Below are 24,305 nucleotides of genomic sequence, written 5' to 3' on the forward strand. Positions count from 1 at the left end.
TTGATAACTGTGTTGTGGTTCTGCAGGACAGTGCCCTTTTTCTTCAAAGAAACACACTAAAGCGTCACAGGGAAGAAGGCTTTAATGGGCACAACCTACTAACAGGTCAGGAAAAGACATACATACATATATACATGAGAGAGAGCATGAGCAGGAGCACGCGCGTAAGTGAAAAAAGCAAATGGGACAGTATGTTAATAGTAGCTGAATCTGCACACGAATTATATGTTCTTTGTGCTGGTTCCCATAATTGCTGTTAATCTGAAATTATTCCCCAATAAAAAGTTCTAAAAAAAAAAGACTAAGAAGTGGGAAATAATGACCGCTCATATTCATTGACACACACACATACATAGAGTATTTGAGTGCCTGTTTTCCCATCCTCATCAATCTTGTTATAAAAAATTTCTAATCTTTGCCAACAATGGGTAAAAACATGACATTTCAGTTTTATTTTGCATTAAAATTAGGTTAAGCACCTTACATTTAAAGGCCATTTTATTTTCTGTGAATTATCTTCTCTTGATTTTTAAGTAATTTTTTATACTTAACACATTTCAGCTATCTGAAATTTTGATATGAAATGATGACAAAGTAACTTTCAAGTGTGCTAATCAATTGATCACACACTGTTGTTCAAGGAATCCTCTCTATGCCCCACTGATTTTGATGTCCTTTTAGTCGTACTTTGAAAATACTAGTATTTAAAATAATCTGTATTTCTCTAACTCAAACTCATCTTTTTAAAATTCCATCCAAATGAATAACATTTTCCATAATGATACTCATATCAATACAAATATGTAAATAACCATTGACTATAAAAAGTAGACACTATTTCAAACAACTCACAAAGCCATACAGCCAGGAACAGTGGTTCATGCCTGTAATTTCAGAACTTTGGGAGGCTGAGGCAGGTGGATCACCTGAGCTCAGGAGTTCGAGATCAGCCTGGCCAACACAGTGAAACCGGGTCTCTACTAAAATACAAAATTAGCCAGGCGTGGTGGTGCACGCCTGTAATCCCAGCTACTGAGGAGGCTGAGGCACAAGAATAGCTTGAACCCACGAGATGGAGGTTGCAGTCAGCCGAAACTGCCCCACTGTACTCCAACCTGGGCATCAGGACTGAAACCCCCTCTCAAAAAAAAAAAGCCATACCTTCAAATATGGACAAACATATTGGGTATATATTTAATTATTCTCACATACAGAGTATAAATTGAGAAAAGTTTTACATACTATACACTGACCACTGTTGGATCCTAAGAAATTTATTCTGGACCAGTAACAGCACTAAAAAGAAACATCAGTTTCAACAGAAGAATTTAACAAAAATAGTTTCAAATAATAGTTTCAATAATTTCAAATGCTATCACATTTTCTCTTACAATTCTTTTTTTTTTTTTTTTGTAGTCCTAGGTTGAGATGCAATTCCCTGAAAATTATCAGCATCTGAAAGCTTATTTTTTATACTAAAGGGGAAAAAATCTTTCTGTCTCTAAAACTCACAATACTTCCTCAGGTGAGGTACTTAGGACAAACTAAAGGAAAATGTCTATACCCTAAAATATTTGTATCTTTGTTCTCCTTAGCTCCCTTTTTGTATTATAACTTCTAAGGGACTTGAGGACAAGGTCTGTCTCTTTCATTTTTCTCTGGGAATCCCCACAACATCCAAAAACAGTACTCTGCACATACGGATACTCAATGAATGGTACTACAGAAAGAACATATGCTAAGATGAAAGCCCTTTCTTGGAAAGAACCGAATTACTTTACCCAATATATCCGTAAATAGCAACAGCATTACTTTTAAAAACTGTTTTTAAATATACACGTAGACGAAAGTACATATCACAAAATCATTTAAATACATCACAGTGAATAAGGTAGTCAATAAACTTCAGAAATTCTTTTTTATTTTTTTTTTGAGACAGAGTCTCGCTCTGTTGCCCAGGCTGGAGTGCAGTGGCACAATCTCAGCTCACTGCAACCTCTGCCTCCTGGGTTCAAGCAACTCTCATGCCTCAGCCTCCCAAGTAGCTGGGATTACAGGTGCATGCCACCACACCTGGCTATTCTTTGTATTTTTAGTAGAGACAGGGTTTCACCATGTGGCCAGGCTGGTCTCAAACTCCTGACCTCAGGTGATCTGCCCACCTTGGCCTCCCAAATTGCTGAGATTACAGGCGTGAGCCACCGCACCTGGCCAAGGAATTCTTACATTACAAAATCTTACCTCTTCAAAAACAGCAGCTTTATTTACTTTTTCCCTTGCAATGTCACAGATTTTCAAGATTCCCAGAGCAAAAGCCTTCATAGCAGGATCTTCTATAAAGTCTGGATTATGAATGTAAAGGCACGTAAATACTGTCTGTGCCAACGAATGGCCTTCTAACCATGTTATCTATAAAGAAACAAAAAAGTATATATTTAAGGTGATAAACTGTGTCTGCAAAGTCTAAATTGATCCTAGAGTCAAAGGCCAGAGCACCATAGACCCAAATAAGATCACAAGACTTAAAAAAAAAAAAGACCCGTTAGAATTCACTTTCATTGACTAACATTTTTCAAGTGTCTATGGGAATCACTGTCGCACATAAATCAGTTTGCAACATATTAGAGATTAATGAAATTAAGATTGCCTCTTTATGTAGCATCCAAAAGAAATCAACTCCACAATGTAGTCAATAAAAAATCCATAAACTGGAAAATTCACAATTATAGAACTAACCAGATCCTTAGACACTCATTGAACTTTATAATTCTTACCACCACAACCCAGCCAACACTGTATCTCACCTAGATTACTGCAAGAAACTAGAGAGGTTTTCCTGCCTCCCATCTCTAATTTAATACCCCCAACTAAAGATCTTTCTAAAACACTAAGATAATCGTTTTATACTATTGTACTGAGTGACCACTGTATGTCTGGCACCATGTACTAGAGTTTGGGAATACCAACAATAGGCAAAATTGGGTAAGTACTGTGTCCCAAATATTATACTAGGTTATTTTCAAATAACTTATCTCATTTTTTCCTAGCACTTTGAGAAAGGTTTTATTTTTCTTCTTTTACATGTAAAGAAACAGAGTAAGAGTTTAAATCATTTGCCCAAGTTTATAGTTATTTTTACCTTAAGCCCAAGAATTCTGCAGCAGAGTAAGACATATGCTACTGCATTGCAAACTGACAAATGTTTGTGGAAAACGCTGTAATTAAGGTGTGTATTTGGTATTAACTAGTGTGCAGAAGACAGACTTTCCAGACTAAAAACCATCTGCCTTTTAAAGTCCAAATTTTTAAATACAGTCCCAAGAGTCTCACAGAACAGTTCCTCAACTTTGGCAAAAATCCTCCCTCTGTTTACCCTTTCCTCCTTCTCCACCACTCTCCATTAATCCCACACTCCTCCTACTTGGCTCCCTGCCAGACTTCAGCCTTAAGCAGCTATTTATGATTTTCCAAAATGAACATTTTCACATTGCCATGCCCATGCAATATACCCTCTTTGCCTACTAAACCATGAATCTTCCTGTCATACGCCTACCATTCTTTAGTACCTCACACCAGTATTACTTCCTTTCTACAGTCTTTCTTACTCTCTCAGACATAATTAACTCCTCCTCTCTGTTCCCACAGCACCATGATAAAAGCATTTACACGTTGTCAGAATTGTTTATTCACATGTCTGTTCCCAGCAATCCTTTGACTCCTTTCTTTACTCCACCCACTAGGACTGTAAACTGCTAAAAGGTAATAAAGAAATCTTTGAGGGGGTAAAGAGACAGCTTTGGAAGATGAAGGATCAGGATTAAGATTCTGGCTAGGCCCCTCCCAAGCAATGTAACCACAGGCAGTAAGATAATACAGATACCTAATAAAGCTCATGTAAAACATAAGTGAAAACTATACATATAAAACACCTAATACAAGTAGACACACTGGCAATCAATAAATAAATGCTGAATGAACAAATGAATAAATTTTACATATTTCTAAGGACAATGATTTAATGTCCATTTAAAAGGAAAGGGATGGTCAGAAAGCGGGGCGGGGGGGAAGCAGTACAAATGAGAATTTCTCCACAAACAATACTTTCTAGGGAAGACATAATTCAGCATATACAAATCACTAAAAAATTTTCTTCACAGGAGATGGCCAGTTTACTACAATTTATCCTAGATTAGAAAAAATCTCTCCAAAGCCATTGTATAATAGCTCTCTTTTGTTTCAATTCCATGCTTATTTATGAAAACTTCCAATTACAGACTTATCACTTCAGTAACTCGAGAATGAAAAGGGTATTATGAACAACAGCTATAATATCATCTTCACTGAAAAGAAAATATCCCTTCACCCGGAAAATTAGAATGTAAAATCAAGTAGATAACAAGACGAAATGCTATTACCAGGCCTTCTAATCTCATGCACATCTTTACTAGGCCAAGTATTACATTTATTTCATACTCAACATTAATGTACAGGCTTTTAAATCACAAGATTCAGGTAAATCACAGTTTTAAAATTAACCAATAGTCTTATTTCCATTCTTACCAAACAGCAAAAACATGTATCCATAATCCCTATCAGTTCAGGCAAGGTGAGATCTTTAATTTTAATAGTGCCATCCTAAAAAGGAGGAAGAATGTGACATATAAGCAGAAATTTTTTTAAATTTATGGTTACTATGTATAGTAGCACTTTGGATTTCTAACATTCAATATTTAAAAACAGCAATTCTAACAAAATGCTATCTTATCATCTTATAAAACTATCACACCAAATTAACTCTGTATTCTTAAAAACGATATATATTATTATACATTTTATTTTTAATTGACAATAATTGTAAAAACAATATATCTTAGGTCTTCAATAAGAAAAAATAAAGGCCTTTATATAAAACGAAAAGCCAAATCAACAAGTATTTTAAAAGCACAGTTCAAACCAGCTTTAAGTATTAAATCATTTTAATGACCCCAAAACTACTTAGACAGAAAACTAAAGATTTTCTTTTTTTTTTTTTTTTTTTTTGAGACACAGTCTCACTCTGTCGCCCAGGCTGGAGTGCAGGTGGCGCAATCTCAGCTCACTTCAAGCTCCGCCTCCCGGGTTCAAGCCATTCTCCTGCCTCAGCCTGTAGCTGGGACTACAGGCGCCTGCCACCACGCCCCGCTATTTTTTGTATTTTTAGTAGAGACGGGGTTTCACTGTGTTAGCCAAGATGGTCTTGATCTCCTAACCTCGTGATCCGCCCACCTCAGCCTCCCAAAGTGCTGGGATTACAGGCGTGAGCCACCACACCCAGACGAAAACTAAAGATTTTTTAAAACGCTTCACTTAAGTTGGTTAACTATACTATTTGTAAATTGTTTACAATATCCATTTGCTTAGTAAATCTTCATAAAATATGTAAAATCAAGCTCTATGGCAAGTATAAATGAATTTCTAAAGCAATTTTAAATTCACTACAACTATTTTACTTGTGTAAATTTACTTTTATATATGAATATATTAATACACAAAATTTAACCCCCAAGCCAATTTTCCTTTGAATATATAGTCAAATGCTTTCAAAAATTAATTTTAAAAGTACACAAATGCACAAATTTAGAGCAAGATTTTAATGAAGACCTCAATTTTCAGACTTTAACATATAAAGGTTATAACTAATTCTTGTTTATATACTGGAGCTGCTTTGAAGGAAATAGACTTTAATACAACGTTTCATTTCATTATTAAGCACAATGTTTTAACATGAAGTAACAAAAGATAAATGGAAACACAAAAAGTACAATGGTGACTACCTTGATAGCTTGTTCAAAATTGAGAACTTTTCGATTAACTTGGTTTCCAATCATGCCAGCATCCATCTTGGGATCCATCATTTCAATAGCAGACATGGCTTCAAAAAGACCAAATCTGCAAATAAAAAAATTGAGCCCACAAATTGTTTTTGAGCCAGTAAGCTTATTCATATTTTCACAACAGTATGAAATTATACTACTTTTAATAACTATTCTATGCATTTAGTCTTCTCAACTTGCTAACACTTCTATTTCAATTAATTGTCAATTGATTGACACAAAAATTATTTCATGTACTTGCCACTCAAATTATTTCACATGCACTGTGAGGAAGAAAATGATTTCTGCCAGGCATGGTGGCTCATACCTGTAATCCCAGCATTTTGGGAGGCCGAGGCGGGTGGATCACCTGAGGTTGGGAGTTCAAGACCAGCCTGACCAACATGGAGAAACCCCGTCTCTACTAAAAATACAAAATTAGCTGGGTGTGGTGGTGCATGTCTGTAATCCCAGCTACTTGGGAGGCTGAGGCAGGAGAATCGCTTGAACCCAGGAGGCAGAGGTTACGGTGAGCCAAGATTGCGCCACTGCGCTCCAGCCTGGGCAACAAGAGCAAAACTCCCTCTCAAAAAAAAAAAAAAAGAAAGAAAGAAAGAAAAGAAATACGTAAGATGTCTGTGGTCTCACACTAGACCTAATAAAGAATTCTCGGGGTAGGGCCCAGCAATCTATGCTTTAATAAGCCCTCCAGACAATTCTGACACACGCTCAAATCTGAGAAGAACTGAATTTCAGATTCTACTTCCCCTTCCCTGCAACCACAATGTCTAATCTTGTCTACTTACTAATTAAAAGTTTCACATTCCTAACCTTGAAAATTGAGCCTGGCCATGGCAGTATAGGAACTGGGGCTACATACAGGCATATAAACACGAACAAGTATTTCCATTTATTTTGTTTTTCCAAGGTGCTATGGTTTGAATGTGGTTTGCCTCCACCAAAATTCATGTTAAAACTTGATCCCCAATGTGGCAGTGTTGGGAGGTGAGGCCTAGTGGGAAGTGTCTGGGGCATGAGGGAGAATCCCCATGAATAGATTAATGCCCTCCCAGGGAGGTGAGTTCTTGCTCTCCCAGGAATGAATTACAGTTGACCCTTTCACAACATGTGTTTGGATTGCAGGAGTCCACCTAGACAAAGGTTTTCTTGCACCTGTGCCACCAGAGACTGCAAGACTAACTTCCTCTTCCTTCCTCAGCCTATTCAACATGAATATGACAAACATGAAAACCTTTATGATGATCCACTTAATGAACAGTAAGTATATTTTCTCTTCCTTATGATTTTCTTCATAACATTTTCTTTTCCCTAGTTTATTCTAAGAATACGGTATATGGCACATATGACATACAAAATATGTGTTAATCAATGGTTTATGATATTGGTAAGACTTCCAGTCGATGATAGGCTACCAGTAGTTAAGTTTTTGGGGGAGTCAAAGGTTATATGTGGATTTTTGACTGTGAGGGGGTGGATCAGCAACCCAATCCCCAAGTTGTTCAAGGGTCAACGATACTACCCAAGAGGGTGGTTTGTTTAAAGACTCTGACTTCCTCGGTTTCTCTCTCTGGCATCCTCCCCTGCCATGTGATCTCCTTGCACCACATGCCACTCCCCACTGCTCCCCTTCTGCTTTCCACCATGAGTTGAAGCAGCCTAAAGCTCTCACCAGATGCGGTTGCCCAGTCTTGAACCTTCCAGTCATCAGAATTGTGTGCCAAATAAACCTCTTTATAAACTACCCAGTCTCAGGTATTCAGCTACAGCAACACTAAACTGACTAAGACACAGGGATTCTCATTTACTTTTATCTAGGCACTTAGTCACCCAATTTCTGGTTATCAACCAACCTATCACATATGACATACAACTGATAGATTTTCTTCAAGAAATTCCACATTCATTACATCTGCTCTCAAGGAAAGGACCATAAGTTACAGTTTCCCTAGGTACAACCATTTCACATCACAACTAGGGTCAGCTGCCCCAAAATAGCTCATCACAGTTAAAAATATATGTATAATTAGTTTTATTTTCACAATTTTGAAATGTAAATTTACTCAAACTTCAGGGAATATTACTCCACATGAGAAAAAAAAAACAGACTGAAATATTACACTACACTATTTTCAAAGGATAAATACTTACAGCTTATCATGAAGTAGTTCTCCCAACTTTAATTCTAAAAAAAAGAGAAAAATCCTTTGAACATATTTATATTTAACTTTTAATTCTAAGAAAAAAAAGACATTAGCACCTGAAAAGATGTGCTTGTATTACTTTAAAATTCATTTTCTAAGAAATACTTACTTCTACTCAATTACTAATATAATGCATTCTATACAGTGAGTACTTGTGTAAATACAAAAGAATACTATAAATCAAGTGGTTTAGGATAAGTGACCCATCACAGGCCCTAACATTCCAATCAGAATTACCAACCCCATTTTTAAAAATCACTAGTATATTTCGCCAAGTAAACTTTTACATAGAACTTACTGCTACTTCTCAAGTTTTTAAACCACGTTACCATAATCTAATTTCCTTTTATTCCAGTAACAGTGTAAAAACCATTTTTTAAAATCCTATTTTATTTAAATCATGTAGAAAACACTTGAGTAAACAGGTAATCAAAACACTGTTCAATCCCTATAAAGCAGTGGTCCTCAACCTTGGCTGCATATTAGAGTCAATTGAGAAACTTTCTAAATCCCAAAGTCCAAGCAGCATCCCAAACCAACGAAATCTAGAGTTGGGACCTATACAGTGGTTTTAGAGCACTCCAGATGATTTTAATACGCAGGTAAGTCAGAAATCACTGCTATAACATGGTAAGTAGATTAAATATTGATGGCCGGGCCAGGTGGCTCATGCCTGTAATCCCAGCACTTTGGGAGGCCGAGGCGGGCAGATCACGAGGTCAGGAGATCGAGACCATCCTGGCTAACACAGTGAAACCCCATCTCTATTAAAAATACAACAAAATTAGCCAGGCGTGGTGGCGGGTGTGGGCGGCAAGCTACCCAGGCGCCGAGGCAAGAAACCAAGGACACGAGCTGTTCCAGTATAATAAAATATAAAACAAGAATAGTCATACCAGATATAGATTTTAGATATGATTATATATGAATATCATTAATCATTAGTTGGTAGTAATTACTCTTTATCCCAATATTATAATAATCCCCGCTCTATAATCATAACCTAGGAAAAACCAGGCCATACAGAGATAGGAGCTGAGGGGACATAGTGAGGTGCGACCAGAAGACAAGAGTGCAAGCCTTCTGTTATGCCGGGACAGGGCCACCAGAGGGCTCCTTGGTTTAGCAGTGATGCCAGCGTCTGGGAAGATGCCCGTTGCCAGGCAGACCGTGGTCTAGCGGTAGCAAAAGGTGTCAAAGAACAACACCCACTGCTTAGCAGACCGGGAAAGGGAGTCTCCTTTTCCCCAGGGGAGTTTAGAGAAGACTCTGCTCCTCCACCTCTTGTGGAGGGCCTGACACTAGTCAGGCTTTCCCGCAGTTATCCAGAGGCCTAACCGTCTCCCTGTGATGCTGTGCTTCAGTGGTCAGGCTCCTAGTCTGCCTTCATGTTCCATCCTGTACACCTGGCTCTGCCTTATAGATAGCAGTAGTAAATCAGTGAAAGTACTAAAAGTCTCTGATATGCAGAAATAATGGCGTAAGCTGTCTTTCTCTTTGTCTTCTCTCTCTCTCTGCCTCGGCTGCCAGGCACGGAAGGGCCCTCTGTCCAGTGGACACGTGACCCACGTGACCTTACCTATCATTGGAGAAGACTCACATTCTTTACCCTGCCCCTTCTGCATTGTATACAATAAATAGCAGCGCAGCCAGACATTCGGGGCCACTACCGGTCTCCGCGCATTGGTGGTAGTGGTCCCCCAGGCCCAGCTGCCTTTTATCTCTTTGTCTTGTGTCTTTATTTCTACACTCTCTCGTTGCCGCACACAGGGAGAGACCCACCGACCCTGTGGGGCTGGTCCCTACAGGCGGGCACCTGTAGTCCCAGCTACTCGGGAGGCTGAGGCAGGAGAATGGCGTGAACCCAGGAGGCAGAGCTTGCAGTGAGCCGAGATCACACCACTGCACTCCAGCCTGGGCAACAGAGCAAGACTCCGTCTGAAAAAATATCTATATATCTATATGTATAGATATATAGATATAGATGACTAAATCCTGTGGAAGGTGTAAAAAAGCAGTTTACAGAACTTTTAGCCAATCTTCCCTAGCCAATTGTAAGTTAAATGACATTAATTTTTAACAGTTCCAGGTACTGAAACAGATAAGAACCACGAGTGAAAATACAACAATAAGGCTGAAGCCAGTGGATCACTTGAGGTCTGGAGTTTGAGACCAGCATGGCCAACACAGTGAAACCCCATCTCTACTAAAAATACAAAAATAGCCAGGTGTGGTGGTGGGTGCCTATAATCCCAGCTACTTGGGAGGCTGAAGCAGGAGAATCGCTTAAACCTGGGAGGCAGAGGTTGCAGTGAGCCAAGATTGTGCCACTGCACTCCAACCTGGGTGACAGAAGGAGACTGCATCTCAAACAAAACAAAACAACAAAACATAGCAGAACACATACTAGTAATCCAGCAATTCTCGAAGAGTGGTCTGGGAACCCAGGAGCTTGCAATGTTAAAATTACTTTGATAATCATACCAAAACATTCATTGTCTTTTTTGATTGTGTTGACACCTGTACTAACGATGCAAAAGCAATGATAGGAAGGTAAAAAGGCAATGGAGGGCAAAACTGCTGCAGCTTCAGCACAAATCAAGACAGTAGCCCCAAGCTAAACTAATCATGTACTCTTCACTTCCATGCACTTACGGCTAAAAAAAGACAAAAATTTTCTTCAATCTAAGAATGCCCTTGATGATCACTATTCATTAGGAAAGTGCAAATTAAAATTACAATGACACCACCTTACACTCATTAGGATGGCTACTACAAAAAATAAAAAACCCTGCAGAAAATAAGTGTTATGAGGATGTGAAGAAATTGAAACCCTTGTGCACTGCTGGTAGGTTTGTAAAATGGGCGAGACACTGTGGAAAACAGTATAGCAGTTCCTTGAAAAATTAAAAACAGGACAGATGCAATGGCTCACACCTGTAATCCCAGCACTGTGGGAGGCCGAGGCAGGAGGACTGCCTAAGCCTGCAAGTTCAAGACCAGCCTGAGCAACACAGTGAGACCCTGTATCTATAAAATATCTTTTAAAATTAGCCAGGCATGGTGGTGCACACCTGTAGTCCTAGCTACTGGGGAGGCTGAGGTGGGAGGATTGCTTGAACCCTGTAGTTTGAGGTAGCAGAAAGCCACGACAGAACCACTGAACTCCGGCCTGGGTGACAGAGTGAGACCCTGCCTCTAAAAAAAAAAAAAAAAAAATTTTTAACAGAATTACCATATAATCCAGCCAATTCAAATTCTGAGCATATACCCAGAAAAATCGAAAACAGAGTCTCAAAGAGGTACTCGTATGCTCATGTTCACAGTAGCATTATTCACAATCACAAAAACATGGGAAACAACCCAAGCGCCCATTGACAGATGAATGATAAACCATGGTCTACACATACAATGGAATATTATTCAGTCTTAAAAAGGAAATTCTGACATGCTACAACATAGATTAACCTTGAGGACATTATGCTAAGTGAAAAAAGCCAGGCACAAAAAGACAAATACCGTATGAGTCCACTTAAATGAAATACTTAAAGTAGTCAAGGTCTTACTCTGTTGCCCAGGCTGGAGAACAGTGGTGCTATCATAGCTCATTGCAGCCTCGACCTCCCAGGCTCAGGTGATCATCCCACCTCAGCCTCCTGGGTAACTGGGACTACAGGTGCAAACCACCATGCCCAGCTAATTTTTTGTATTTTCTTATAGAGACGGGGTTTCGTCACGTTGCTTGGGTTGTTCTCAAACTTCTGGGCTCTAGTGATCTGCCGCCTTGGCCTCCTAAAGTGCTGGGATCACGGGCATGAGCCATCATGCCTGGCCTAAGATGGTAATTATGTTAAGTTTAATTTAACACAATAAAAAAGCTGGGGAAAATAAAAGAACAACCTTGATAAAGCAGTAAAAATTATTATTCTCAGGACCAGGGTGCAGTAAGTGAGGTACCTACAGAGCAAAATGTACTCACTTTTAGTTCTTGCCTTCTTAAATTTTGCACCATAAGGTACCTCACTCACTTCACCCTAGTACCAGCCCTGTTTAATCTTATTCAATTTCAACCTTGTATAAGTTTTTAAATATTCTACTTGAAAAAATGGGAAGCAGACAAACACTTCTGCTGCATATCAAAGAAAATAGTTGTCTTGGGAAAAAACACACTTGCACAGCCAGGCGCGGTGGCTCACGCCTATAATCCCAGCAATTTGGGAGGCCGAGGCAGGTGGATTACTGGAGGTCAGGAGTTCAAGACCAGCCTGGCCAAAATGGTGAAACCCCATCTCAACTAAAAATACAAAATTAGCTTGGCATGGTGGTGTGCGCCTGTAATCCCAGCTACTCAGGAGGCTGAGGCAGGAGAATCGTTTGAACCCAGGAGGTAGAAGTTGCAGTGAGCCGAGATCACGCCATTGCACTCCAGTCTGGGCAAAAAGAGCGAAACTCCATCTCAAAAAAAAAAAAAAAAAAAAAAAACACTTACACAATTATCATGGAACACTACTTTCACCTGGGGAAAAAAAAAAACTATCAACAGACTATGGTTACTCAGACTTGAGAATGTGGCATTTTTTTAAAAAATAAATTAGTCTGTCACTTCAAGAAAAACTGACAATGTTTGTTGTCAATAATAAAATTTGAGCTTCCAAGCAAAATCTAAAATTTTGGAAAATATGTATCTGCCACTGTAATCCTAACAATTTCCCAATACTTAGAAGAGCCTTCTATATTGGTAGTGACAACAAATGTGCTTATTAATATTGTATAATGAAACGTGTTAACATTTGGAAGATCTAGCCAGGTGCAGTGGCTCACGCCTGTAATCCCAGCATTTTGGAAGGCGGCCAAGGCAGGCAGATCACTTGAGGTCAGGAGTTCCAGACCAGCCTGGCCAACACGGCGAAACCCCATCTCTACTAAAAATACAAAAATTAGCCAGGCATGGTGGTGCACACCTGTAATCCCAGCTACTCTATTCAGGAGGCTGAGGCAGGAGAATCTCTTGAACCCAGAGGCAGAGGTGGCAGTGAGCAGAGATCACGCCACTGGACTCCAGACTGGGTGACAGAGCAAGACTATGCCTCAAAAAAAGGAAATTTTTTTTTGGAAGATCTGCATAACTTATTGAATATTCAATATTTGGAAAACAATATTTTCCAAATGGCAGTGCATGTTACAAAATTGGGCATGGATTAAAGAGTCATTCAAAGTTCAAGAAAGAGCAACGAATTTTAATGTAACAGAGCATAAAGAGTTCATTGATAGGGTTTCAGATTCCAGACTGCAACTAACCTTTAAGAAACTACCACCTGTCAATCTTCTGGAGTATCAAAGAGGAATATCCAAAATTATCTGAAGATTCCCCCATTTTTCAACTACATATTTGGTGAGGCCAGATTTACGTCAGATACTTCAACCAAAACAACATGTGGCAACAGACTGAATTATAGAAGCAAATATGAGAATTCAGTTGCCCTCTGTTATGCCAGACATTGAAGTGATTTGCAAAAATGTCAAACTCTACTTTTGTATATTACTTTGTTTTGGAAAATACAATTATTTCTCATTTAAAAAATGTTATTTATGTTAACATGAAATGGGTTATCATTGCTTTTTTTCTTTTTTTGAGATGGAGTCTCACTCTGTCGCCCCAGCTGGAATGCAGTGGTGTGGTCTCAATTCACTGCAACCTCCGCCTCCCGGGTTTAAGCAATTTTCCTTCATCAGCCTCCCGAGTAGCTGGGACTATAGGTGCACACTGTCACGCCCGGCTAATATTTTTGTATTTCAATAGAGGCGGGGTTTCACCATGTTGGCCAGACTGGTCTTGAACTCCTGACCTCCAGTAATCCACCCACCTCGGCCTCCCAAAGTGCTAGGATTATGGGCGGGAGCCACCGTGCCAGGCCCATCATCATTTTTAAATGGATATTTTTTAAATGTCTGTTTTAAATTACAATAAACATATATATATATATGTAATGCATCCATAGACTATATATGTGTATATATATATATATATATATATATATATATGTAATGCATCCATAGACTATAATTTTAAAAAGTATAATGGAGTCCTAAGACCGAAAAGTTTGGAAACAGCTGTAATAATCTATCAGGTATTTAGGGTAAACCTGGGTACCAAATAGCTTCATCAAACTTAAAAACACCCCACAGATCCAGAAGCAAGTCAAACACTCTTGGCCTTGGTTTCCTCATCTGTAAAATGAAAGGTTAGACTAGATGACTCGTAAGATTCCTTAGAACTTCAGTAATCGGGGCGCAGTGGCTCACACCTGTAATCCCAGCACTTTGGGAGGCCAAGGCAGGCGGATCACCTGAAGTCAGGAGTTCGAGAACAGCCTGGCCAACATGGTAAAACCCCGTCTCTGCTAAAAATACAAAATTAGCCAGATGCGGTGGCACATGCTTGTAATCCCAACTACTTGGGAGGTTGAGACATGAGAGTTGCTTGGACCCGGGAGGCGGAGGTTACAGTGAGCTGAGATTGCGCCACTGCACAGCCTGAGCAAAAAGAGCAAAACTCCACATCTAAAAAAAAGAACTTCAGTAATCATATCTCTCACTAGTAAACTTTATAGACAGTAAACTTCAGAATTTACTCATGAGGCAGAGTACAAGCCCCACCCTGCATGATCAATGACTGAACACAGAATCGTGATCTTAGATAGCCCTACAGAACTGAGTAAATTGGGCCTTTTCCAACCAGGCAGCATTTCTCAAAAAATTTAACGAGAAAGATAATGTTTCAAATTATCATTAGCCATCAGAGCAATGACATCATCACACATCATGTAGCCTCTGAAAAATTCCATCGTATACTAATAAGAGAGTAACAGTCAAAAAGGCAAGTACCTTCTTAGTATTACCACCAAACTGTTTCAACTCTGCATATCCTGCAAAACAGTCTTGGGGATCCCAGCAATTCTAGACGAAACCAAACCACTGAACTAAGGGTAACATGATACTGTTTTTTTTGTTTTTTTTTTTAAGTTACTTCTACTTTTAAGTTAAAGCCTTAAGTAGGCTCAACAGCATACAGCTTACACCACTCACAGCAAAGGGAAAAATCTGATGTGAGGAAAATTGGACTCAAGCCACAGTTGTAATGATTCAAAATTAAAAATATCACAGGAGAAAAGAAAAGTGCAATGAAAGATCTGGAAGATGAAGTTGAGGAAAAAGACATAAAAAATAGGAAAGAAAGGGGCCAGGCGCAGTGGCTCACACCTGTAATCCCAGCACTTTGGGAGGCTGAGGTGGGTGGATCACAAGGTCAGGAGTTCGAGACCAGCCTAGCCAACACAGTGAAACCCGGTCTCTACTAAAAATACAAAACTTAGCCGGGTGTGGTGGCAGGGACCTGTAGTCCCGGCTACTCGGGAGGCCAAGGCAGGAGAATCGCTTGAACCTGGGAGGTGGAGGTTGCGGTGAGCCGAGATTGCGCCATTGCACTCCAGCATGGGCAACAAGAGTGAAACTCTGTCTCAAAAAAAAAAGAAAAGAAAAAAGAAAAATAGGGAAGAAAGGATAAGAAAAAAAATCCAGAGGACAAGTTTAGGAGATTCAACATCCAAATAACACACATTTCATAAGGAGAGTATAGGAAAAATAGGATAATTCAAGGATGCTTCCTAGAACTGAAGCATCAAAGTGAAAAGGCTTCAGACCACACTGAAAGTTCTGGACAAGGAGGACAAACAGAAAATCCTAAAAAGTTATGTATGGAAGGTATCAAGGTCAGGCATGGTGGCTACCACCTGTAATCCCAGCACTTTGGGTGGCTGAGGTCGGTGGATCACCTGAGGTCACGAGTTCAAGACCTGGCTGGCCAACAGGGCGAAACCCTGTCTCTACTAAAAATACAAAGATTAGCTGAGCATGTGGTGGGCGCCAGTAATCCCTGCTACCTGGGAGGCTGAGGCAGGAGAATCACCTGAACCCAGGAGATGGAGGTTGCAGTGAACCGAGATCTTGCCATTGCACTGCAGCCTGGGCAGCAAGAGTGAAACTCCATCTCAAAAAAAGAAAAAAAAAAAGAATAAAGGTATCGACATACAACTCTCACATGTATCAGAATGTCATCAGATTTCTTAATAGCAAAAGATCAATGGACAATGCCTTCAAAATTCTCAAAGGCACCCAGACATAATATCAGTCAAGTGGGAGGACAGAATAAAGACATTTTCAGATATTAAGAGCCTCAAAACATTTTATCTCCCATGCACTTTACTCAAGAAGATAATAATGATGTCCAATCACAACAAGAGAGAAAAGACACCCCAGGCTGATGAGGAAAGGATGATCTCAAAATGAAGTTACATACTAGGTACAAAAGACAATAAGCCTAGACTGCAGTTAAGAGGATCAAGAAGAAAGTTCTATAAGGAGATGAAACCAACAGGATCTCCAATGAGTCTGAATGTCTTAAGGAGATTTAGACAACTGGTAAAGAGTCTGAAGTAGAATTAATGATAAGTACACCAATTTTTGGGTAAAAATGTTTTGTGTAAAACAGAAGTATGCAGGAAAGAAAAAGTAGTAATGGTTTTACTCCTTGGCTCAGCTATGAATAATATTTGCATATCCACAGTGTAGCTAACTATAGGGGGTTAAGTCCATAGTTACAGCCTAAACTGGGGATGAAGGGAATCAAAAACTAGTATAAAAGCAAGCTGCCCAAAACCAGCAAAATAAATATCAAAATAACCAGCTAAAAGGAGGAACGCGGTGTCTTCTAGAGACTCCTTTTTTATTAACTAAAGCTCCTAAGATGAAGCAAGATACACTACACGTGATTAAGGGAAAAATCTGATAAGATGTATTCAACACTGCAGAAGAGCTCTCAAAGTACATCAAAGGTCCCATTCACACTGCTTGCTCTATGTCAATGCTAGTTCTTAAGGGTGTTAAGTCCAGTATCCATGTGTTCCTTTCCTGAAGAATTCAGGGTTTGAGAGGTTAAGTGATAGCTGAACCTTCTTGAAAGTAATCTAAATGCAGTGAACTAAGCAGCATTATTGATATTTTGAGGAGGATAATTATTTGTTTGTGGGGGCTGCCCCGTGTGTTGAATTGAATGAGCAGTATACCTGGCATGTACTTGTTAGATGCCAGTAGCACCACCTCATAGACACTGTGACACTCAAAAATGTCTCAAGACATTAATGTCCCCTGAGGTGAAAAATCACCCCCAGTTGAGAACCACTAATCTAAAGTGATCCATAAATGCTATCGCTGGCCATCTCACCCATGCCCCACCTCTTGATAACATTCTGGATGGCACGGAACAAGGAAAACAATTTTACATGTTGCCTAGATCTTTTGCCAGGACAATTTCTATCCATTTATCCTTTTCCTCTTACAATCAAGTGCTAACAAACAGTAAATTCCTAGAACCCACACGGATGGGGGTGTGGGGGGCAAAAAAGATGTCACTGAAAGTTTCACAAAGAATTTGTATTTTTTCCATAATTTTTAAAAGCTATGTAATCAGTTCAATGATAGTCTTTAAAAAAAAAATCACAGAATATTCCAGATCACCTAGATAACAACATTATAATCAAGTATGAACATAATTTCAGTGTCCATGCTTGTGGTTCATAATTATGCTGGTTACAGGCAATCCCCCAAAATGACAGCATTTAATGTACTGCAGTGGTTCTCAAACTTCTGTAGTCCCAGATCCAAATATTCTCCAGTTTGAAGAAACATGGCCTTAGAATATTCATTCATTCTTAAAACAAATATATATATTGAGCACCTACAAATGTTCTGGGTGAGAGAAGATAGAAAAGAAAGGAAGAGCAACAAGAAGCTTAAGAATCCCAAGTTTTACAAGAGGGAAGAGAAAGTGTAAAAGGAATTTTCCTAAAGTACTAAGCAAGAACTGAAGAAGATGAATGGATATGGAAGGCCTAGACCAATGGTGCTAGTAATAAAGACTGACTACGGAGGAATGAACAAAGCCAGGCATGTCCAATCTTTTGGCTTCCCTTGGCCACAATGAAAGAATAATTGTCTTATGCCACACATAAAATACACTAATGATAGGTGATGAGTTTTAAAAAAAAAAAAAAAATCGCAAGAAAAATCTCATAACGTTTTAAGAAAGTTTACGAATTTGTGTTGGGCCACATTCAAAGCCATCCTGGGCCACATGCAGCCCTTGGGCAGTGGGTTGGACAAGCTTAAACTAAGCCATCAAAAAGAAAAGAAAATGGAATGAAAGATTGGGCCCATATCCTCCTAGACTAAAACATAAAAAGAATGGAAGTCAGCATGGCAGATTTTGGATTACTCCTGGGCTCCAGATGCCACTGGTGCCATCATCCTAGGAGAGAATGTTGCTATCCATAGTGTGGATAAAGCCTAGAAGCTGAAGCGAGAGGATCCCTTAAGGCCAGGAGTTTGAGACCAGCCTACGTAACATAATGTCTCTACAAAAAAAAACAAAGTAAAACAGGCATAGCACATGCCTGTAGTCTCAGCTACTCAGGAGGCTGAGATGAGAGGACTGCTTGAACCCAGCCTATAGCCAAGGTTATAGTAAGGAATGATCATGGCATTGTATGTACTTCAGCCTGGGTGACACAGCAAAACCCTAACTCTAAAACTAAAAAAAAAATTTTAACTTATAAATTTTTTTTTTAAAAAGAAAGCCTAGAAGTGTTACTTAAAATAATCACATATTTCCTATCAGGCAAAACAACAGTAATGGCTACATTATAAATAATTTAGAAAAGAAAAAAATAAGAGCCTCAAGATTAATTATAAGGAATGTGTGCCACCTGCCTAGTAGGAAATAAACCATAAAAGTTAAAAGTTTGTATTTGATTCAGGACTTTAAAGAGCCACTAAAAATAAGTACAAACGTGCATGAAAAACAACTTCGCCATCAGTATGCCGACTATTTTGTGGTACTAAAAAAATCACCAGAGTCAGGTCAGGCGCGGTGGCTCATGCCTGTAATTCCAGCACTTTGGGAGGCCAAGGCGGGTGGATCAAGAGGTCAGGAGATCAAGAACATCCTGACTAACATGGTGAAACCCCGTCTCTACTAAAAATACAAAAAAATTAGCCAGGCATGGTGGCGAGTGCCTGTAGTCCCAGCTACTCGGGAGGCTGAGGCAGGAGAATGGCGTGAACCCGGGAGGCAGAGCTTGCAGTGAGCCGAGATAGCGCCACTGCACTCCAGCCTGGGTGACAGCAAGATTCCGTCTCAAAAAAAAAAAAAAAATCACCAGAGTCTAGCCAAATGCCACCAGAGTCTAGCCACTGTCACCAAAGGGGAGAGATTACTCCAAGTTAAAAGAAAGAGGGTAACCATATCTGTTTTAAATTTAGTTTTTAGAAAGTCACTAGAACAGAAGCCTAAACCATAATCAAGACTACGAATCTGATTATTCCAAGAAGGGAAAATAAATACCACGGGCTCAAGAACTGCCAACAGTCTTTAGTCCTAAATCTACATATGAAGATTAATTCTACATCAATTTTTTTTAGTTCCAAGAAGGATACCTCACATTTGTGCCACTCGACACAGTGCAAGAGCTAATTATGGAAGAGTTAATAGGATGGTATGTTGGCCACAAAATGGCATACCACCCCCTCTCTATCCACAGTGAAGCATGGATTAAACTTTATCCCCCACTCAAGGTTCCTTCACAAAGAAATAAGGCTAATTTATGATATAACTCAAAGGCAAGCCAAAACATCTCTCCCACCAGTATTCTAAACTGCTTTCTTGGGTTCAATTTTTCTTACAATCAAAAACAAGTAGAGAATGTATATATGAAAGCAAGCTGCAAGACTAAAATTAAGAGGACCTCCATAGTCGTATTTCATTGAGACTAAATTCTGCAGACCTGTGGTTTTCAAACTGTGGTATGCAACCACCCTGGGTGAACATCATGTCCCAGAGGATTCAAAGACACAGGATAAAAATTTGTACAGCTGCCTAATATCAAATTAATGTGATGTTGTGGGAAGCAAAAGACCTTTAACACAAATGAAACATGAGTGTTCCCCTCAAACAAACATACTGTAAAATGCAAACTTTTCCATGAATTTCTAAGATAAAACAGGAAATTATAAAGATATCTTGTGCCTATGAATTAAGATACTTTGAACTCCACCCATAAGATCTGGGAAGGGAAGGTTGAGAAGCAGTGTACGTGTTCACTCTCCTCTGCTGTCACCAACGGAAAAGTTTAAGGAACACATCATCTCTCATGTTTCTTTCACCTCTCCAGCAACATGAACTTATTTGTTCTCATATGTTACCCTTCTAGTACATTCTGTCAAGGCCTAGTCCAAGGCCTTAAAGCCCCAATCTGGGCTCAGTGCAAAACCTTGTCTAAGGTTACAGACTCTTTTCATCCTAATCCATCATAAATTATGCTGGTAGAGAAACTTCTTTATATGCTTTCAACTCTAAATTAAATACCTTGAGTAACAACAGTTACCATCATTGAATGCTACTATGGATCCAGTACTTTATATCCACTATCTCATTTAATCTCCAAAATTTTCTAAAGTAGAAGCTCTGTTTTCCAGAGTAGAAAACTAAGATTCAGATTAATTAAACTCCAAGGAAACTAAACTAGTAAGTGACAGAGTTAGGACTCCAGCCCGTATCTGACTATAAAGCTTACTACATTACTTACTGGGAAGCTACTTGGTCCAAGCCACTGTACTGATCATCAAGGGGAATAAACTTTCAATCTTATGCTCAAATCCATTACTCCTACTGCCTATAAAACAAGCTCAAACTAAGAAAACAAAAACAAACAGAAAACATCAATGGCACTAAAGACCCTCTATAATTCCCAGCATTGAAAATTGTTTTGTGGCCAAGTAAAATTATTTACTGTTCCCCTAACATAAAATCCTCACCGAACTCTGACTCATATAGTTCATCTCAGTCTAGAATAACTCTATCACCTCCCCTTGTAAAAACTATCTCTCCTTATGGCCCAACCCAAGCCATATATCCTTCAAAAACCTTCCCTATTTAGGTTAATAATGACAGCCCCCTAATAGAGATTATTTAAAATCAGTGCAAGATGACAGGTATAAGCCACTTAATAGTCTAAGAGCTCAGCACAAAAACTACACTGTAACTTGACACTTCTTTCTCTCTTCCTTAGATAGACATATATGGGCAGTCACCCAACCCCCAGTCTTATGTCCTTTCCACTGTCTCACTGAGGCTATAAAAAGTGATTTCAAAACAAAGGATGGCACATGATTTATCATTTTGCTTATACATAGCTGGCTCCCTTTCAACCTGCAGGTGCCCCAAGTCTTTACTCCTCCCCTTCAGAGCACTATTCAAACACACCCTACCTATCATCAAAAGACCTAAGCTGCTTGAGACAATACAAGCCATCAGGTGTGAATTCCTTCACCAGTCCTCCTCTGTCACTTAGAAATATACTTTTATCTTCATCCTAACTTTAGTCCTTCCTGTCTCAGTGTGTCCCTATGCTTTTCCCCAATTTCTCTACTATCTCCTTGATCTCATCCTCTCTTTAACGTTCAAGCTCTCACTCTAGTTAATTTGTTCCTTTCTCTTATCTTCAGTGTCTCCCTAGACTCTTTCCCTTCAAACAACAAGCATGTTCATTTCTCCAATCATTTACTCCTATTTATTGAATTTACTATGTGCCAGGAACTGTTCTGCATACTAGGATTACAGAAATTATCTCTGCCCCCACGGAGCTTATATTCCAGTGAGTGAGACTGAAAGTAAACAAAAAATAATTGAAAATTATGGCTTCTGAAAAAGATAAGCTGTATGAAGAAAATAAAAAGTGATTCAACTGAGGTGGAATTGCAGAGGAGAGAATGAGTGGTTGTTTTGAGGTCCTCAACAGGGAGGTTAACACTTAAGAAGAATTGTGTGAAAGCAAGGGGCAAAGCAATTTAAAAGAAAGAAAACAAAAAATGCAAACACCTGGGAGAACCACCTTGGTGTGTATCACGAAGAGATAAAAAAGACCTGTGACTGGAATGTAATAAGCCGGGCGGGGGCAGTGGCACATAAATGAAACCTGAGTGGTAGGCAGGGACCAGATTTTACAGACCCATAGGGAAGGAGTTTGGATTTTATTCTGACTGCAACAGGAAGCCACTGGACGATCTTAAGCTAAGGAATTATGTGATCTGATCATTCTGAAACCTCAAACGTACAAAAATACTATTATCTTTTAGATTAACAGTGTTTTCCACAGTTAGAAATTACTGCTCTAACCTGTTAAAGCAAGAAAAATTCAGTTTTAAAAAACTGCTTCAACATCTGTATTTAATGCTGTATCAAATATATACTTGCTTTAAAGTTAAAATTAGAGGATACAGAATAAGCGTGGTTAACAAACTCAACAAACCACACTTACCTGTTGATTTCATCTAATGAGGTAAGTTTAGAAAGCACAATCGTCATTCTACCCCTTCCAGATGTTGAACTTCTAATCCAAAAATCAGACTCACCTCGACAAGCTTCTTCAAAATCTTGGGTAATGTCCACCCAGTTTGTATTGCTTTTTTCCATTTTTTCTGGCATACTGAGCTCCCATCCTGAATCATCATCATCTACAGAAGCTTTCATAACCATTATGCCTGTAAAATTAATACTGATGTAAGAGAGAGGATGTAGCTTTCAGGGCAAGAGTATTTGCAGAAATGGGTGTTTGTTTCAGTATGGGATGAAGTCTTAACTAAACTCTTCAAAGCAGAACTCTTCTGAGTCTAAGGACAGTACTGCAAACAATAACCTTAATGCAATCAAATCGCACGTCAATTAACACTCCTGCTGCTTATTGACTATTAGCCCACCACCTACCAGGGCCCATAAACATTTTGCCTTCCTACTGTTTAAGAAGAAAAATCACAAACCATCTCACCACTGGCCCGAAAAGAACAACTCCAGAGCTTCCAACTTTCAATAATAGCCACAAATGACCAAGGCACTATTCAGGGTCCCCTCTCGCAGCCCAGGACCCCATGCGGGAGCTACCGAAGTCAATCAAGGTAGCCCTTCATCTGGCCAGAGCTCGCTGGGACCTCTCCCGGGCCAGGGCCGGCCCGGACGCAGGCAGAACCTCGCCGGGAGCAATGAGGAGCCGGCACGCACCGCAGGGTCCCGCCGGCCGGGCCTAGGGCCGAGGCACACCTGAGGCGGGCACCCGCTTCCCTTCCGCCCTGCCCGGGTCAGCCTGGCCCAGCCCCGGTCCCACTGGGCGCGTAAGCAAGGACAGAGCTGTCGCCGCGCGGGAGGGCGGGCACGTCCGGCGCCGGGTCGTCGCCTCGGCAACACCAGGCAAGGCCGGGGCCTCGGCCGACGGCGGGCACTGGGGAGTCGGCGGCTCCTACCTGACGCGCAGCGGGAGGGCCGGGGCCGCAGGGTGACCTGGGGTCCCCAGGGTCGGCCACACGCGCGGGGGGCTGCGGCTCTCGGACACACGAGCGAGAGGGTTTCAATGGCTACGCAGGGGCGGTCCCTACCTACTTCTCCCGTGGTCACCCGCGCCGCCACGCACTGTCCGGACCACGGAAACAACGATGCCGCCTCTGCCGCCGCCGCCCCCTCCCCTCTCAGCCCAGCCCGACCAGCAGCGTGTACGCATGCGTATGCCCGGGGCGCGCGACCCCGCCCCCTCTCCCTTACTCCCGGGGACTTCGCGCTCCCCGGCCACACCCCCTCCCGCGCCACCGCCTCCGTTTGGCCGATGGCGGCCGCCTTCTCCTCTCGCGAGATTAGAGACGATCGCGAGACCGGAAGTTATCTTTTTTCACCCTCAGTCGGAGTCCTGGGTAGTGGGCGGTTCCCGGAAGGAGGCGGTGCCCGGAGCCTCAGAGCCCGCCCCGTCTGCGCTGCCCTCTGGGAATTTCTTAGAAAGGTGACGCGAAGGCGGAAGGAAACCGTGGAGGTTTGCGTAGACCTTAGTGGTTGCGAGCACGAACGAGCAGCCAAGCTCCGAGAGCAATAACGTGCTACTGCTGCCTGACAACGGATTTATGTTTCCTATACAGCGCCTGGGAGTTTCGTGAGGGAACATAGATTCAAAATATCTGCAAAGTCAAGCCAGACATTTAATTTCAGATTTTTACATGTTTTCGATTTTTTTAATTTATTAATAAAATGATCAGTTTTTAAATGGGGTTACATAAATAGACGGGCGCAGGTAAGAAGCACATC

At 40.4% G+C, this 24,305-nt stretch overlaps 1 protein-coding gene across 7 annotated transcripts in view; it reads right to left on the reverse strand.

Annotated features, from left to right (window-relative positions):
• NAA35 (N-alpha-acetyltransferase 35, NatC auxiliary subunit) overlaps positions 1–23,865 on the reverse strand; it is an 81,875-nt gene extending 58,010 nt beyond the window's left edge. The window contains exons 1-6 of one of the 7 annotated variants that reach the window (XM_055272077.2): positions 23,612–23,865; positions 22,598–22,726; positions 8,022–8,055; positions 5,814–5,928; positions 4,561–4,635; positions 2,242–2,409 (exon numbers count right to left, since the gene is read on the reverse strand). In XM_055272077.2, the coding sequence (XP_055128052.1) occupies positions 2,242–2,409; positions 4,561–4,635; positions 5,814–5,928; positions 8,022–8,055; positions 22,598–22,721 (516 nt within the window). In that variant the 5' untranslated portion in view covers positions 22,722–22,726; positions 23,612–23,865. Of the gene's footprint in view, positions 1–2,241; positions 2,410–4,560; positions 4,636–5,813; positions 5,929–8,021; positions 8,056–22,597; positions 22,727–23,002; positions 23,020–23,479 lie in introns of those variants that run through there. The other 6 variants (XM_055272082.2, XM_063636290.1, XM_063636292.1 and 3 more) reach the window with 6 other exon arrangements.
• Between the last annotated feature and the right edge of the window lie 440 nt (positions 23,866–24,305).

The sequence above is a fragment of the Symphalangus syndactylus genome, chromosome 3 (assembly GCF_028878055.3).
Source record: "Symphalangus syndactylus isolate Jambi chromosome 3, NHGRI_mSymSyn1-v2.1_pri, whole genome shotgun sequence".
Classification (NCBI taxonomy): Eukaryota; Metazoa; Chordata; class Mammalia; order Primates; family Hylobatidae; genus Symphalangus; species Symphalangus syndactylus.